This window comes from Amblyraja radiata, chromosome 18 (assembly GCF_010909765.2).
Source record: "Amblyraja radiata isolate CabotCenter1 chromosome 18, sAmbRad1.1.pri, whole genome shotgun sequence".
Taxonomy (NCBI): Eukaryota; Metazoa; Chordata; class Chondrichthyes; order Rajiformes; family Rajidae; genus Amblyraja; species Amblyraja radiata.
Genome location: NC_045973.1, coordinates 48,340,747 through 48,355,679, shown reverse-complemented (window position 1 = coordinate 48,355,679; position 14,933 = coordinate 48,340,747). Strand labels below are relative to the sequence as shown.

Genomic DNA, 14,933 nt, shown 5'->3' with positions numbered 1-14,933 from the left:
ATTCGTTTTATTGTCATTCAGACCTTTCGGTCCGTGCAGTGAATAGTTCTAAATGCATTCAAAGCATGGAATTGGACAGAAGAAGGGTCTCGACCCGAAACGTCACCCTTTCCTTCTCTCCGGAGATGCTGCCTATCCCGCTGAGTAACTCCAGCATTTTGTTACGACCATGGAATTGGACAGTTTAGTTGTGCCCTCTAGCGTTTGATGGAAGAGACGCACATCTCGAAGTTGCTACTCCATCCTCCTTTGGTTAGGAGTACTTTCAGTTGACACATCCCTTCAATCAAGCTAAAGGGGTCAAGGAAAGAGCGTTCACGTCGCGGCCCTGTTTCAACAAGACGCGCAAGAAGCGCAAGACAGACACCATTGTGCAGATGCCGAGAAGTGTGTTCAGCTCTGGCTGAACAACTTCTAATCTTGTGTGTGGACTCGATAAGAAGAAGAATCAAGCTAAAGATAGACACAAAAAGCTGGAGTAACTCAGCAGGCCAGACAGCATCTCTGGAGAAAATGACGAGGTGACGTTTCGGGTCGAGACCCTTCTTCAAACCAACATCTGCAGTTCCTTCCTACACTCTTCAATCAAGCTATTGGCCTCCTCAAAAATATCAGAAATTGGGGTTTTCTATCTTGGGATTTATGGATAGTGACAGTGATTTTTCGAGACGATATGTACCACATCCCTGAAACTTAAAAAACAATTAAAAAAATAATTTTATATTTTTAGTAATTAGTATAATAAATTAGGTTGATTGCTCACAAATCAAAACTGAAAAGGGAGGTATATTGATGCGAATGTTTTTTTAAAATAAATGTGTATGTGTGTTATTATGGTGTAGGACATGGTTACCAACTTCATTCCTAGGCATCCATGTTATCAGCCACCAAACCTCAACCCTTCACGTTGATGCAGTGATCATGAGAGTGCCTCATTGTATTTAATTTCTTCGGCATCGAGATTTAGCATGTCCGTGATGATTCTCTTGAATTTCTACTCATGCACTATAAAACATATTCTAATAGAAACATAGAAAATAGGTGCAGAAGTAGGCCATTTCGCCCTTCGAGCCATTCAATATGATAATGGCTGATCATCCAAAACCAGTACTCTGTTCTGGCTTTCCCCCAATATCCCTTGATTCCCTTATCCCTAAGAACTAAATCTCTCTTGAAAACATCGAGTGAATTGCCCTCCACTGCCTTCTGTGGCAGAGAATTCCACATTGATGTAATGAATCCAGTGGCGTAGCGTGGGGGAGGCCAGATGGGCGGTTGCCCCGGGCGCTAAATTTTTAGGGGCGCAAAAAAATGTTGGATAAATTCTTTTTATAAAATGGCAAAAAAAATTGTTCTAAAGGCACACTGCAACTCTTTGGCAGCCTTTCCTTGAATTATTGTAATAAAATGTAAATTTTTTTGCCATTTTATTATTTTTTTTATCCAACAATTTTAACCAACCAGCGATCTCCGCACACAAACTTGGGACAATTTACACTTATACCAAGCCAATTAGCCTACTGCCTACAAACAAGTACATCTTTGGAGTGTGGGAGGCAACCGAAGATCTCGGAGAAAACCCACGTGGTCATGGGGAGAACGTACAAACTCCATACAGACAGCACCCGGAGTCAGAATATATCTCAGCCATAATGTCTAAAAGAAAGGAATCTGGTGCCCAGGGCAGGAAAAGACGAAAAACAGAACAAGAACAGCTTGCTGGAAGTCTTGACAGATTTATTGTGAACACTGCTGATAGCACCAGTGATGAAAGTACACCATAAACTGTTCACTTTCTGCTTTAGAAGCAGAGACAGCTTTGCCTGAACATGCTTCAACATCTGGGCAGTCAAGTGCTCTTTCAGAGCATATTGATATGAAAGTTTTCACTGATATTGATTATTGGCCAGAAAATGTAGATAAAACTTTGAAAAATGAACTTGTTAAGAGAGGGACGTCTGAACTACAGAATAAAGATGCATTTTTTCCAAGAGATAATAATGGCAGATCATTCTCTAAGGATTGGTTTTATATGAATTTAGATAATGGTGAGACATGTTTTAAGGACATGGTTGCTGTATTCTCCGGTGAAATGTGCTGTATATTGCTTTCCTTGCATGCTTTTTCAAAAAAATAAAGGAAGAAGTTCTTTTGCACAGCCAGATGGATTTAAAACATGGAAAAGGCTGAACCCCAGAGTATTAGATCATGAAAAAAGTTGCCATCACGTCGAAGCATTTGAAAAGTGGAAAGAACTTGAAATGCGACTACAGAAATGTGAAACAATCGATGCTGCTGTTCAGATAGAACAACAGAAGTTATTTGAGAAATGGAAAGCTGTATTATCAAGAATTCTTGATTGTGTGCTGTATTTAGCCAGACAATCCTTACCCTTGCGTGGCCACTCAGAAGATCTAAGTGCAAGTGATAACTGTGGAAATTGCCTTGAAGTTTTCAAGTTACTTGCCAAATATGACCCAGTTGCTAATCAACATCTTCACAAAGTTCAACAAGCAGATGGCTATGTTATGTCTTATCTTTCCCCACAGAGCCAAAATGAGTACATCCAACTACTTGGTGATCACATCCGAACAGATATCTATCAAAGAATTTTAAAGGCCAAGTATTACTCCATCATGTTTGATAGTACAAAAGATATTTCGCATACCGACCAAATGTCCCAAGTAATTCGGTATGTGCATATTGAAGATACAGAAGTCACAGTTGAGGAGTCCTTTATCGACTTCATTCAGTTACATGGGAAATCAGCTAATGAAATTACAGAACAAACTTGTGACAAGTTGCAAGCAGATGGTCTAAAGCTTGAGTACTGCTATGGACAAGGATATGATAATGCTGCAACTATGGCTGGCCACATACATGGTGTTCAGAAACGTATTCTAGATGTAAACCCCAAAGCAGTGTTTGTGCCATGTAACAATCACCCACTTAATCTTGCTGGTGTACATGCAGATAGTGTTGGAACAAAATCTGTGACTTTTTTTGGCACTGTGCAAAAAGTGTACACATTTTTCTCAAGCTCTACACACAGGTGGGATGTTCTTAAAGAACATGTGCCAGTTAATGTGAAGCGATCCTGTGACACAAGATGGAGTTCAAAGCATGAAGCTGTACACGTTCTTGCTGAGTACACTGAAAAAATAATAGAAGCTTTGGAAGTCTTGAGGGATGGATTAGAAGAAACCTCAGAAACCAAAGGAGATGCAGGCAGTTTGTTAGTTTGCATTATGACCTATCCTTTCTTTGCATTCCTTTATTTTTGGAGCCCAGTGCTTACTGAAGTGAATGACGCTCAGATATACCTACAACAAAGAGGACTTGGACTTGATCAATGTGTTCAAATTCTAAAAGCATTGACTCTATTTTGTGAGGAAAAGCGTGATTCTCTAGTCACAGAGGCAGCTGAGAGAGCTATGCAGATATGCAATACATATGATATCTCTACAGAAAGAAGAATTGGAAGACGAAAGAAGATGTCAGGTGAAAAAAGTAGTGATTCTGGCTTAAGTTTAATTCAGGAAACACGTCGGGAACAACTTGAGGCAGTAGATAAGCTAACAGCTGAAATTACAAAACATACAGTACAGGTGAATACACTTCATGAGCTATTTGCTTTTCTGCAAATTCAAACATTGTTAGATGCAGAAAAAGATGACTTAATTGTTCGACACATTCAGCATTTATGTGTGAAATATTCTGACTTGAATGCTACAGCTATGACTGCTGAAAGTACATCGTATTAGACGCCATATTGCTTTATTTAAAGAAGTTCATCCAGAAGAGAGCATTTCTACATGGACAGCTTTAGATTGCTTTGCTGGATAATTAAGTGGAAGCTGCAAGAAAGTTTAACTAACATTGTTGTGGCACTGAGAATTTTTTTAAACAATTACTGTGTCCAATGCTAGTTGTGAAAGGGGTTTCTCCAAATTAAAGTTAATAAAGACATATCAGCGATCAACAATGAGCCAGGAAAGATTAAGTAACCTTGCAATTTTGTCTATTGAGAGAAATTTTCATGTAAATTTTGATAGTGAAATTGAAAAATTTGCAAGAATAAAATCCAGAAGATTTTAAATAAATGCAATATACTGACAATGTCTAACATTTAATGTGTTCTGTTTCCCTATTATTCGAACACTTTGTAATACTTTTATTGGAACCTGTAAAATGTTGTTACAATTTTGAAATAAATATTAATGGATGCAAAGAAGTAATTTTATTTTATAAATAAATAAATAAATTTTATGCAAGTGTAATTATAGTAACAAGTAACAAGTAGCCTTTATCGTCATTCAGACCTTGCGGTCTGAACGAAATTTTGTTGCCTTGCCTTGTTGTTTACTACATATAGTAAAAATGACAAAACACACAATAAACACAAATTAACATCCACCACAGTGAGTTCACCAGGCACCTCCTCACTATGGTGGAAGGCAAAAGTCTTAAGTCTTTGTCTCATTCCTTCTTATTCTCCCTCTGCGCCAAGGCCGCTGCCGTTGTCCCAGCCGCCGCTGTCATCTACTGGGCCCGCGGTCAGGTTGAGTGGCCGCTGCCGCCGGAACGTGCCCCAGCTCCGAGTTCTGGTCGCCGCTGCCCCAGCTCCGAGGCCAGGTCGCCGCTTCCGCTGCTCCAGCTCCGATGCCGTGTGGCTGCTGCCGCTGCCCCCGCTCCGAGGCCAGACCGCCGCTGCCGCCGACCCAGCTCCGAGGCCAGGCCGCCACTGTCGCTGTCGCTGCCGCCGTCCCAGCCGCTGCCACCGCCGTCCCAGCTCCGATGCCGGGCGGCCGCTGCCGCTGTCCCAGCTCCGAGGCCAGGCCGCCGCTGTCGCTGCCGCTACCGCTGCCGCCGTCCCAGCCGCTGCCGCCGCCGTCCCAGCTCCGATGCCGGGCGGCCGCTGCCGCTGTCCCAGCTCCGAGGCCAGGCCGCCGCTGTCAAAGCTGCCGCTGCCGCTGCCCAGCTCCGAGTTCTGGTCGCCGCTGCCGCTGTCCCAGCCGCCGCTGCCGCTGCCCCAGCTCCGAGGCCGCCAGCTCCGCCATTAGGCTTTGGCGCAGGCGGAGACGGGGGGATACGACAAAAGAAGTCGCATCCCCGAAGGAAGAGACCAAAAACGTGTTCCCCTCCCCCCACATACACAACATAATAAACCAAAAATCAACTAAACAGGACAAAAGAACAACACAAAAAAAAACAAAAAAAACAGACATACTGCAGGCGGGCCGCAGCTGCTAAGGCAGCGCCGCCATCTTTTTGTTAGGTTGAGAAAATAAATACAAAACTTGGATTTATAACAGATGATGGGCCATGGCTAGCCGCTAATGAGGAGGCGCAATATTTTAAACTGCCCCGGGCGCTCAAAACCCACCCTACGCCACTGAATGAATCTCAGCCGGGCATGGTAAAGGCTCTGCTCGTGACTGCCTGAACATGCAAGTAATGGTGAACATAGCCTAATCCATCATAAGCTCATCATTTCCATCCACCCAGACAATAGCATAGCATCAATAAGGCTGAAAGCATCATTTAAGATACCCGCTATCCTGACCATTCTCTTTTCTTTTGTCTTATCTTTTGGGCGATGATACAGGTGCTTGAAAGTTTGGACATCCAGACTTAAGAACAGCTTCTTCCCCACTGGTACCAGTGGTACCAACAATTTTGCCTGTAAAGAATGTTATACTTCCAGAAAATTAACAAGTTATTTTTTTATTTTTTTTAAAAAAGGCACCGGAAATACACATTCCAAGCTTAAATCATCGGTAAAAAGTGGGGAAGAAGCTTTAAATTCCAATGTCTGCAAAAAATACTTAAGGAATCCAAACCTATCAGTCATGAGATCCAGAAAGTAATCTTAACCTTATGTTTAGGAACCAAGCACTCCTTTTACCAATTTCCAAAGGTGCTGCCACGTACTCCTACTCTGAATGATTAGTGTACTTTAACATTCCGTTGTATACTCAGCTTTTCCACTTGCAATGTTTTGTTGTTTCTGCATTCATAGTTATTATGTATTTATCATTACTGTTTACTCTGTGAGCTTCACGTGAACAAGGAATTTCATTGCACTCTTGTACATATGACAATAAACTCATTTGAATCTGCAAATGCAGGTCCTTGGGAAGTAGATGCACAGCTCCACTACCACCCAGTTTATGACCAATACTCCTGTAGTAAGATACCAGAACAGCCCGAAAATAAACAGTGGCTAAGTTCAATCAAATTCAAAAATAGAGCACATACCTTCATTATCTCCGATTCAATCTCCTTTCAAAAGCCTTAAATTCCAATGTCTGCAAAAAATACTTAAGGAATCCAAACCTATCAGTCATGAGATCCAGAAAGTAATCTTAACCTTATGTTTAGTAATACTTTATGCAATGTAAGAGGATTTTTCCCCAATTTGAATTATTTTGAATGTTTCACCATACACCAATCTGTGGAATTCTCTTCAGCAACTACATTTTTTAATGTTTGTCACATTACTAACTCTGTTGGAAACATATTCATAACAAAAAATCATCAAATACTCAGCATTTTTATTGAACATTATGCAATTATTGAACATTAAGCAATTTATGAACATTAAGTTCCACCGATCCTCCACACAGTTATGCCATTGCTCATGGATCCCTTTAGTGGGAGTTGGGCGGATGGGAGAAAGTCAACCCAAATAGCCCTTTTAAAAAGATTCAGAGGTAAAACAATTATTTTCAAAGCAGATACATAAAAGGTAGACAAACTCTTTAAAAAAAATCAACGTACTCTTCACATTTCCTTGTCGTGGAAAATCATAATCAAGGGATAAATTTAATTGGATTTCAAGTTCAAATATAGTTTGATTCAATATCAAACCAAAATCATTTTGATTTTAATCTAAAATTAAAATTGAGGTAGGCAGAAGAAACAGCAAAGCTCATTAATGAAATTGTTTTTTCCCAAAGAAAGACAAGTAATTCAATGCATGAAGTTTATTTTTTTATTGTAACTGACACAGAACAGATTCAGAAAGTCAATGTGTACAAGTTTCCAGAACTCTCCAGTTACACAAATCAATCAACTGAACATCTACTCATCACTAAATTGCTGACTTACTATTAAGTTATGCCTCTAAAAAGTCTGAACAATATTCTCAGTACTTACAAAGCAAAATGCTATTCATTTAACAAGTATCACTCATTTCTGTTCTTGACATGCACAAATCACTGATTATTCAGACTATAAAAGGCCTAGTTGTAGTCACACCAGCTAGCAAGATGCTTGTTGAAATACTATTAAACAGTTACTGTAAAACTCATCAAATGCTTGTTTTATCCAGGATGGAAATGGATGCAACTACAATTTACATTTGTTCTGAAATCCCAAAGAAGAAACTTTTGTTCAACTCTTATATATTAATTGATATTATACATCCCTGTTTCATTACACTATTAAAATGTAACATTTCCATACAGTGCATTTCCCAGTAAAATGAACAGATTTATATTAATGTTTAATGAATATTTATGAAAATCCCTTTTATATCATACAGTTGAAGTTTGAGATAAAATATAATAACTTTAAACATTTCTACAATAGACATCAATGTCAGGTTCTTTTTTCCAGTAATTTATCATTACAGTTATAACATTCATCATGTCCATATGTATATATTTAATATAATTATATTAACCCGTCTCTTTTTCAAACACATGCCCTGAGTTTATCAGCTAGGATTGCTGATGTGATAGGATGCCCTCGTTTACAATAGAGCTGTGTAGTTGTTGTAATTCTCTTCACACTGCTCCACACACTTGATGAAATAATTGCGGTCATGGATGGCCTTGAGAAGGTCAGTCCGGACCAAGCAAACGTCTTCCAACTCTGCGGTTGGGACAATTCGGGTTTCACTGCCACCATCTACAAACATCTGTTATGAACACGGAAAACAGAATTGCTGATTTGATTAAATATGTTGAAAAATCACAGAAGTTACACATGTTAGCAGTACGGTACTCCACATAGCTTAAGGAATAAGATAAATTAGTTCATTGACCAGACAATTCTATATGTTGAAAATCTAGCCAAGATTGGTACAAAATATGCTATACAAGATGCAACAATCCTATTGTCAGTGGCTAATAATATAAACTTAAAAGTTTGCAGCAACAATATTTAGTTATTTCACTGTTCGACAGTCAGATATTTGCAATGAGTTTCCGCTCTTAATTTGTCACAGAATATTTTGGTTTCAACCTGTGGTCAACTGACATAACAATAATATCAGCCAGTTGTTCCATTCAATAGCCATTTCACAGTCTTGTGAGACCTGCATTCACTGCGGAGCTTATTGCATAATTAAGATTCTCCCAGGCAATAGAGGTTGATTTCTATGCGTTCTAACTAAGGTAAAGATTTCAAAGGTCACTCCAATTCTGCCTTATTAATGTTACCAACAACAGTGTTCAGTAATGTTCATGGTATGGAAATGAATTAGTCAAAATTCAGAAATGACTCTCTTGTTCACTTTATGTTATTGTCCACGGGCTGGTCTAAATAATTAATCTTAGAAAGTCCAACAGGTACAACGTCCTGAGGTTAATTTGAGGGCAAAGCTGGTTGTTCATAAATTTCTACCTCAAAGTCAAAACACATCAATGTGACTGTATGTGCTTGCTTGTTTTGCATGTAGAGCAAAATAGGACTAACATACTTGGATGTTTAAGCATCCAAAACTAGATATGCATACAATGCAATATGAGGTCCATATCAATGCTTTCCTACTGTGCTGTGTTATCAAGTTGATTACTCTGCACAGACATTGTGGGCCTATGCTGTACAGTTCTATGCATTATCATTAATGCCTGTGCTGGGGTCAAGGAAAGAGCGTTCACTTCGCGGCCCTGTTTCCACCAATCTTTCCACCACCACGCACGAGAAGCACAAGACAGACACCATTGTATGCAGATGCCGAGAAGTGTGTTCAGCTCTGGCTGAACAACTTCTAATCTTGTGCGTGGACTCGATAAGAAGAGAATGCCTGTGCTGCAATTCTCACAAGCTCTGATCTTCCATTTGCAGTTTAACCCAGATATAATTAAATAATGCACGATGAATAAACACAATTAAAACCAATACGGTGGAGGTGGACGTGACAAAAGCAACTCAAACTCTCATGTTCAATTTTTGCAAAAGAATCATAAACACCTCATCGTTTTGAGTGATGTCATACAGTTCTCCCAATCGGTTAGACCTGCTATTAGTCCATGACACATCATTTAATTTAATGTTAGAACAATTTAAAGATGGCACCATATACTTGAAAAATAATTCAATTTGCATGGTTACTTTCACAACATAACTTTTTAAATAGGTCAGCATTCGGAACAGATGTGCGGCAACAGGTGATTTGTCGCCAGAATATCCAAAGCCTTTCTACCAACAATATAGTGATTGCCCACTCGAATGGTTGAATGTAGCTACAGTACTACAGCTCATCATCATCTAGGATGAAATAGCTTAGAGATTAACACCCCAACCATTCACTCCCTCACCTTCAGCGTATTATAGATGCAGGGTATAACATCCTTAAGATGCACTTTCCAAAGCCTCAAACTCAATCATTCGAGGCAATAAGCAGAAGGAAACAGTATCTGTATCTGTAAGTTCCCCTCTGAGTCACAGTTTTCTGACGATATATATAGCTATACCTTCATTATCACATCAAAATACTTTAATGTGCTACATACAGTAAAAAGGACCGCAGAAATCTATTCACTACATGGACAGCACAGTCCATCACTACCTTGTCAGGGATAATGAGGTATAGCTAGCATTAGAAATGAAGTCTGCATCAATTAAAGAATAAAGAAGACTTCTACTCATATAGTGCAGAGCAATTCTTCTCAGACCTAATTAGGACTGGGACAGTGTCCTATAAAGCCATATTCAACATCATCCATTAGTTATTTTCTTGCATCTATAATACCCATGTTTCCCAATCTTGCCATTCCATCACTGATCGTATTTTCTCCAATGTGCAAATCAGTTCTTCAGTTTCTTTAATGTTCACCACTTCACACTGGATCCTGAAACCAGCTTTGTAGTTGTTTCTTGACTTTTCTGACATATTTTGATGCCTTTTCCAAACAGAATATATTAAACTGGAATGTATAAAAATGAACATGCAGATGCTGGTATAAACCGAAGATAGACACAAAAATCTGGAGTAACTCAGCGGGACAGGCAGCATCTCTGGAGAGAAGGAATGGGTGACGTTTCAAGTCGAGATCCTTCTTCAGACTGGTTAGGGAAAAGGGAAAAGGGAAAAGGGAAAAGAGAGATATAGATGGTTATGTGGAGAGATAAAGAACGATGTATGAAAGATATGCAAAAAAGTAACGATAAAGAAGCCGGCTGTTTGTAAGGTGAAAATGAGAAGCTAGTGCGATGGGTTGGAGCGGGATAGAGAGAGGGAATGCCAGGGCTATCTGAAGTGAGAGAAATCAATATCCATACCACTGGGCTATTCATACCACTGCCCAAGCGAAATATGAGATCGGACCCAACCCAGATTACAGGTACCGACAGTCCATCTGCCGCTTTTCGCAAGAGTTCTCCTGCCGTGTCTCGCGTTCTACACTGGCTGCGACACGCCGGCACAAGCAGGCCCTCGCTCTGACTCTCCCGCAGCTCCAGGCCTCACTCACCCACACCAGCAACAGACCCCAACTGTACTTAATTCCACGCCAGATCCACACCCTCAACCAACCTACCTTAACTTTACCAAGGATCACAAGCTTGCTCGCCCCCAGACCAGTCCCTCCACTGACACTTCTCGACTCGAACGCGCACAGGCCCGGCACTCCACTGCTGGACCGTGCCGCTTGCCCGAACACCACGAGGCCGAGATTGCCACCATGAGGAGCAGCACCAACATCCACCGCCTCTCCGACCGTCACCGCCTTCCCGGCCGATCCCGGGCCCGGACCACCGAAACTGCCATGGCTGTCGACTGCTGTCGCCGGGCCCCCCACAGGCCTCCACCAGTGACTCCGCCGACCCTCACCTCTCCACCGCCCACCAGCGGGCCGGAGCTGTCACCTCACCTGAGTTCCAGGCTCAGCACCAGACCCACAACCTTCACGATGCAGACTCCAACAGCACGTGGCCTGACTCTGCTGGGTCCTACTGCTTCCCCCCCCCCCCCCTCCCCATAGGCAATCCTCAGTAGTGATGGGTCTTCCCCTTCCACCTCTTTAACCAGGTTACCCTGACCACACCCAACCCATACAATAATCCTCACGTCCCCCTACTCTCTGAACACCCACCATCCACTTACCAGATCTCGCCTCAGTCTTTGTCCACTCCCCTTCCCTCCTTTCTCTTCCATTGTCAGAGTGAGGCTAAACACAAAATGGAGGAACAGCATCTCACATTTCGCTTGGGCAGCTTACAGCCCAGTGGTAAGAATATTGATTACTCTCACTTCAGGTAGCCCCGGAATTCACTCTAATTCTATCCCTCTCCCACCCGAGTCAAATAGAGAAAGCTAGTAGACTAGGGGAAGAGCCGACTCTGGACTTACCTGGACTTGTACCTTGTCCTTTTACCATCTGGAAGCCCGCAGCAACGGCTGCGGAGGGTTGAGGTCCCGACCACGGGGGAAAATGGAGGAGGACTGGCCAAATTGTGTGCCTTCCACCACAGTGATGAATGCTGTGGTGGATGTTTATGTTAAATGTTTATTGTGTTTTTGTGTGTGTTCTTTATAATTGTACCGCTGCTGACATATTCATTTCACTTGCACTTATGTGCAATGTGACAAATAAACCGTATTGTATTGTAGACAGTGTGTGAGGCAGGAGGCAGAGAAGGGAAGCACTCAGACCCAACATGTCGGGGGGAAAGAAGAAAAAGATAATAAACAGAGAATAAGAGGTGGTGGGTTTCTTAAATGTGTGAGCAGTGAGACAGATGGGTGTGAAATGAGGGTAGAAGCAATAGGTAGCAAGGTGAAAAGTAAAAGTGGCAGGCAGACAAATCTAAGGCAAAAATCAAAAAGGGCCACTTTTCAACATAATTGTATAAGGGGTAAGAGTGTTTTAAATACAAGCCTGAAGGCTTTATGTCTCAATGCAAGGAGCATTCGTAATAGGTGTACTGAGTTGAATGTGCAGATAGTTATTAATGAATATGATATAGTTGGGATCACGGAGTCATGGCTCCAGGGTGACCAAGGCTGGGAGCTGAACATCCAGGGATATTCAATATTCAGGAGGGATAGACAGAAAGGAAAAGGAGGTGGGGTAGCGTTGCTGGTTAGAGAGGAGATTAACGCAATAGAAAGGAAGGACATTAGCTTGGAGGATGTGGAATCGGTATGGGTAGAGCTGCAAAACACTAAGGGGCAGAAAACGCTAGTGGGAGTTTTGTACAGGCCACCTAACAGTAGTAGTGGAGTTGGGGATGGCATCAAACAGGAAATTAGAAATGCGTGCAACAATGGTAAAAGAGTTATAATGGGTGACTTCAATCTACATATAGATTGGGTGAATCAAATTGGCAGGGGTGCTGAGGAAGAGGATTTCTTGGAATGTATGCAGGATAGTTTTCTAAACCAACATGTAGAGGAACCAACAAGAGAGCAGGCTATTCTAGACTGGTTATTGAGTAATGAGGAAGGGTTAGTTAGCAGTCTTGTTGTGCGTAAAGAGTGACCATAATATGGTTGAGTTCTTCATTAGGATGGAGAGCGACATTGTTAATTCAGAAACAAGGGTCCTGAACTTAAAGAAAGGTGATTTTGAGGGTATGAGACGTGAATTGGCAAATGATTCTTAAAGGGTTGACGGTGGATATGCAATGGAAGGCATTTAAAGACTGCATGGATGAACTACAACAATTGTTCATCCCAGTTTGGCAAAAGAATAAATCAGGGAAGGTAGTGCATCCGTGGATAACAAGGGAAATAAGGGATAGTATCAAAACAAAAGATGAAGCATACAAATTAGCCAGAAAAAGCAGCCTACCAGAGGACCAGGAGAAATTCAGAGTCCAGCAGAGGAGGACAAAGGGCTTAATTAGGAAAGGGAAAATAGATTATGAAAGAAAACTGGCAGGGAACACAAAAAATGACTGCAAAAGTTTTTATAGATATGTGAAGAGAAAAAGATTAGCTAAAACAAATGTAGGTCCCTTGCAGTCAGAAACAAGTGAATTGATCATGGGGAACAAGGACATGGTGGACCAATTGAATAACTACTTTGGTTCTGTCTTCACTAAGGAAGACATAAATAATCTGTCGGAAATAGCAGGGGACCGGGGGGTCAAATGAGATGGAGGAACTGAGTGAAATCCAGGTTAGCCGGGAAGTGGTGTTAGGTAAATTGAATGGATGAAAGGCCGATAAATCCCCAGGGCCAGATAGGCTGCATCCTAGAGTACTTAAGGAAGTAGCCCCAGAAATAGTGGATGCATTAGTGATAATTTTTCAAAACTCTTTAGATTCTGGAGTAGTTCCTGAGGATTGGAGGGTAGCTAATGTAACCCCACTTTTTAAAAAGGGAGGGAGAGAGAAAACGGGGAATTACAGACCAGTTAGTCTAACATCGTAGTGGGGAAACAGCTAGAGTCAATTATTAAAGATGGGATAGCAGCACATTTGGAAAGTGGTGAAATCATTGGACAAAGTCAGCATGGATTTATGAAAGGTAAATCATGTCTGACGAATCTTATAGAATATTTCGAGGATGTAACTAGTAGAGTGGATAAGGGAGAACCAGTGGATGTGTTATATCTGGACTTTCAGAAGGCTTTCGACAAGGTCCCACATAAGAGATTAGTATACAAACTTAATGCACACGGTATTGGGGGTTCAGTATTGATGTGGATAGAGAACTTGCTGGCAGACAGGAAGCAAAGAGTAGGAGTAAACGGGTCCTTTTCAGAATGGCAGGCAGTGACTAGTGGGGTACCGCAAGGCTCAGTGCTGGGACCCCAGCTATTTACAATATATATTAATGATTTGGACGAGGGAATTGAATGCAACATCTCCAAGTTTGCGGATGACACGAAGCTGGGGGGCAGTGTTAGCTGTGAGGAGGATGCTAGGAGGCTGCAAGGTGACTTGGATAGGCTGGGTGAGTGGGCAAATGCATGGCAGATGCAGTATAATGTGGATAAATGTGAGGTTATCCACTTTGGTGGCAAAAACAGGAAAGTAGACTATTATCTGAATGGTGGCCGATTAGGAAAAGGGGAGATGCAACGAGACCTGGGTGTCATGGTACACCAGTCATTGAAAGTAGGCATGCAGGTGCAGCAGGCAGTGAAGAAAGCGAATGGTATGTTAGCATTCATAGCAAAAGGATTTGAGTATAGGAGCAGGGAGGTTCTACTGCAGTTGTACAGGGTCTTGGTGAGACCACACCTGGAGTATTGCGTACAGTTTTGGTCTCCTAATCTGAGGAAGGACATTCTTGCCATAGAGGGAGTACAGAGAAGGTTCACCAGACTGATTCCTGGGATGTCAGGACTTTCATATGAAGAAAGACTGGATAGACTCGGCTTGTACTCGCTAGAATTTAGGAGATTGAGGGGGATCTTATAGAAACTTACAAAATTCTTAAGGGGTTGGACAGGCTAGATGCAGGAAGATTGTTCCCGATGTTGGGGAAGTCCAGAACAAGGGGTCACAGTTTAAGGATAAGGGGGAAATCTTTTAGGACCGAGATGAGAAAACATTTTTCACGCAGAGAGTGGTGAATCTCTGGAATTCTCTGCCACAGAAGGTAGTTGAGGCCAGTTCATTGGCTATATTTAAGAGGGCGTTAGATGTGGCCCTTGTGGCTAAAGGGATCATGCGGTATGGAGAGAAAGCAGGTACAGGATACTGAGTTGGATGATCAGCCATGATCATATTGAATGGCGGTGCA

At 41.7% G+C, this 14,933-nt stretch overlaps 1 protein-coding gene across 1 annotated transcript in view; it reads right to left on the bottom strand.

Moving 5' to 3' along the window:
• Positions 1 to 6,983: 6,983 nt before the first annotated feature.
• The window catches only part of LOC116983514, a 39,017-nt gene continuing 31,067 nt past the window's right edge, over positions 6,984 to 14,933 (bottom strand). The window contains exon 6 of the mRNA XM_033037325.1: positions 6,984 to 7,927. Within this exon, the coding sequence (XP_032893216.1) occupies positions 7,760 to 7,927 (168 nt within the window). The 3' untranslated portion in view covers positions 6,984 to 7,759. The remainder of the gene's footprint in view (positions 7,928 to 14,933) is intronic.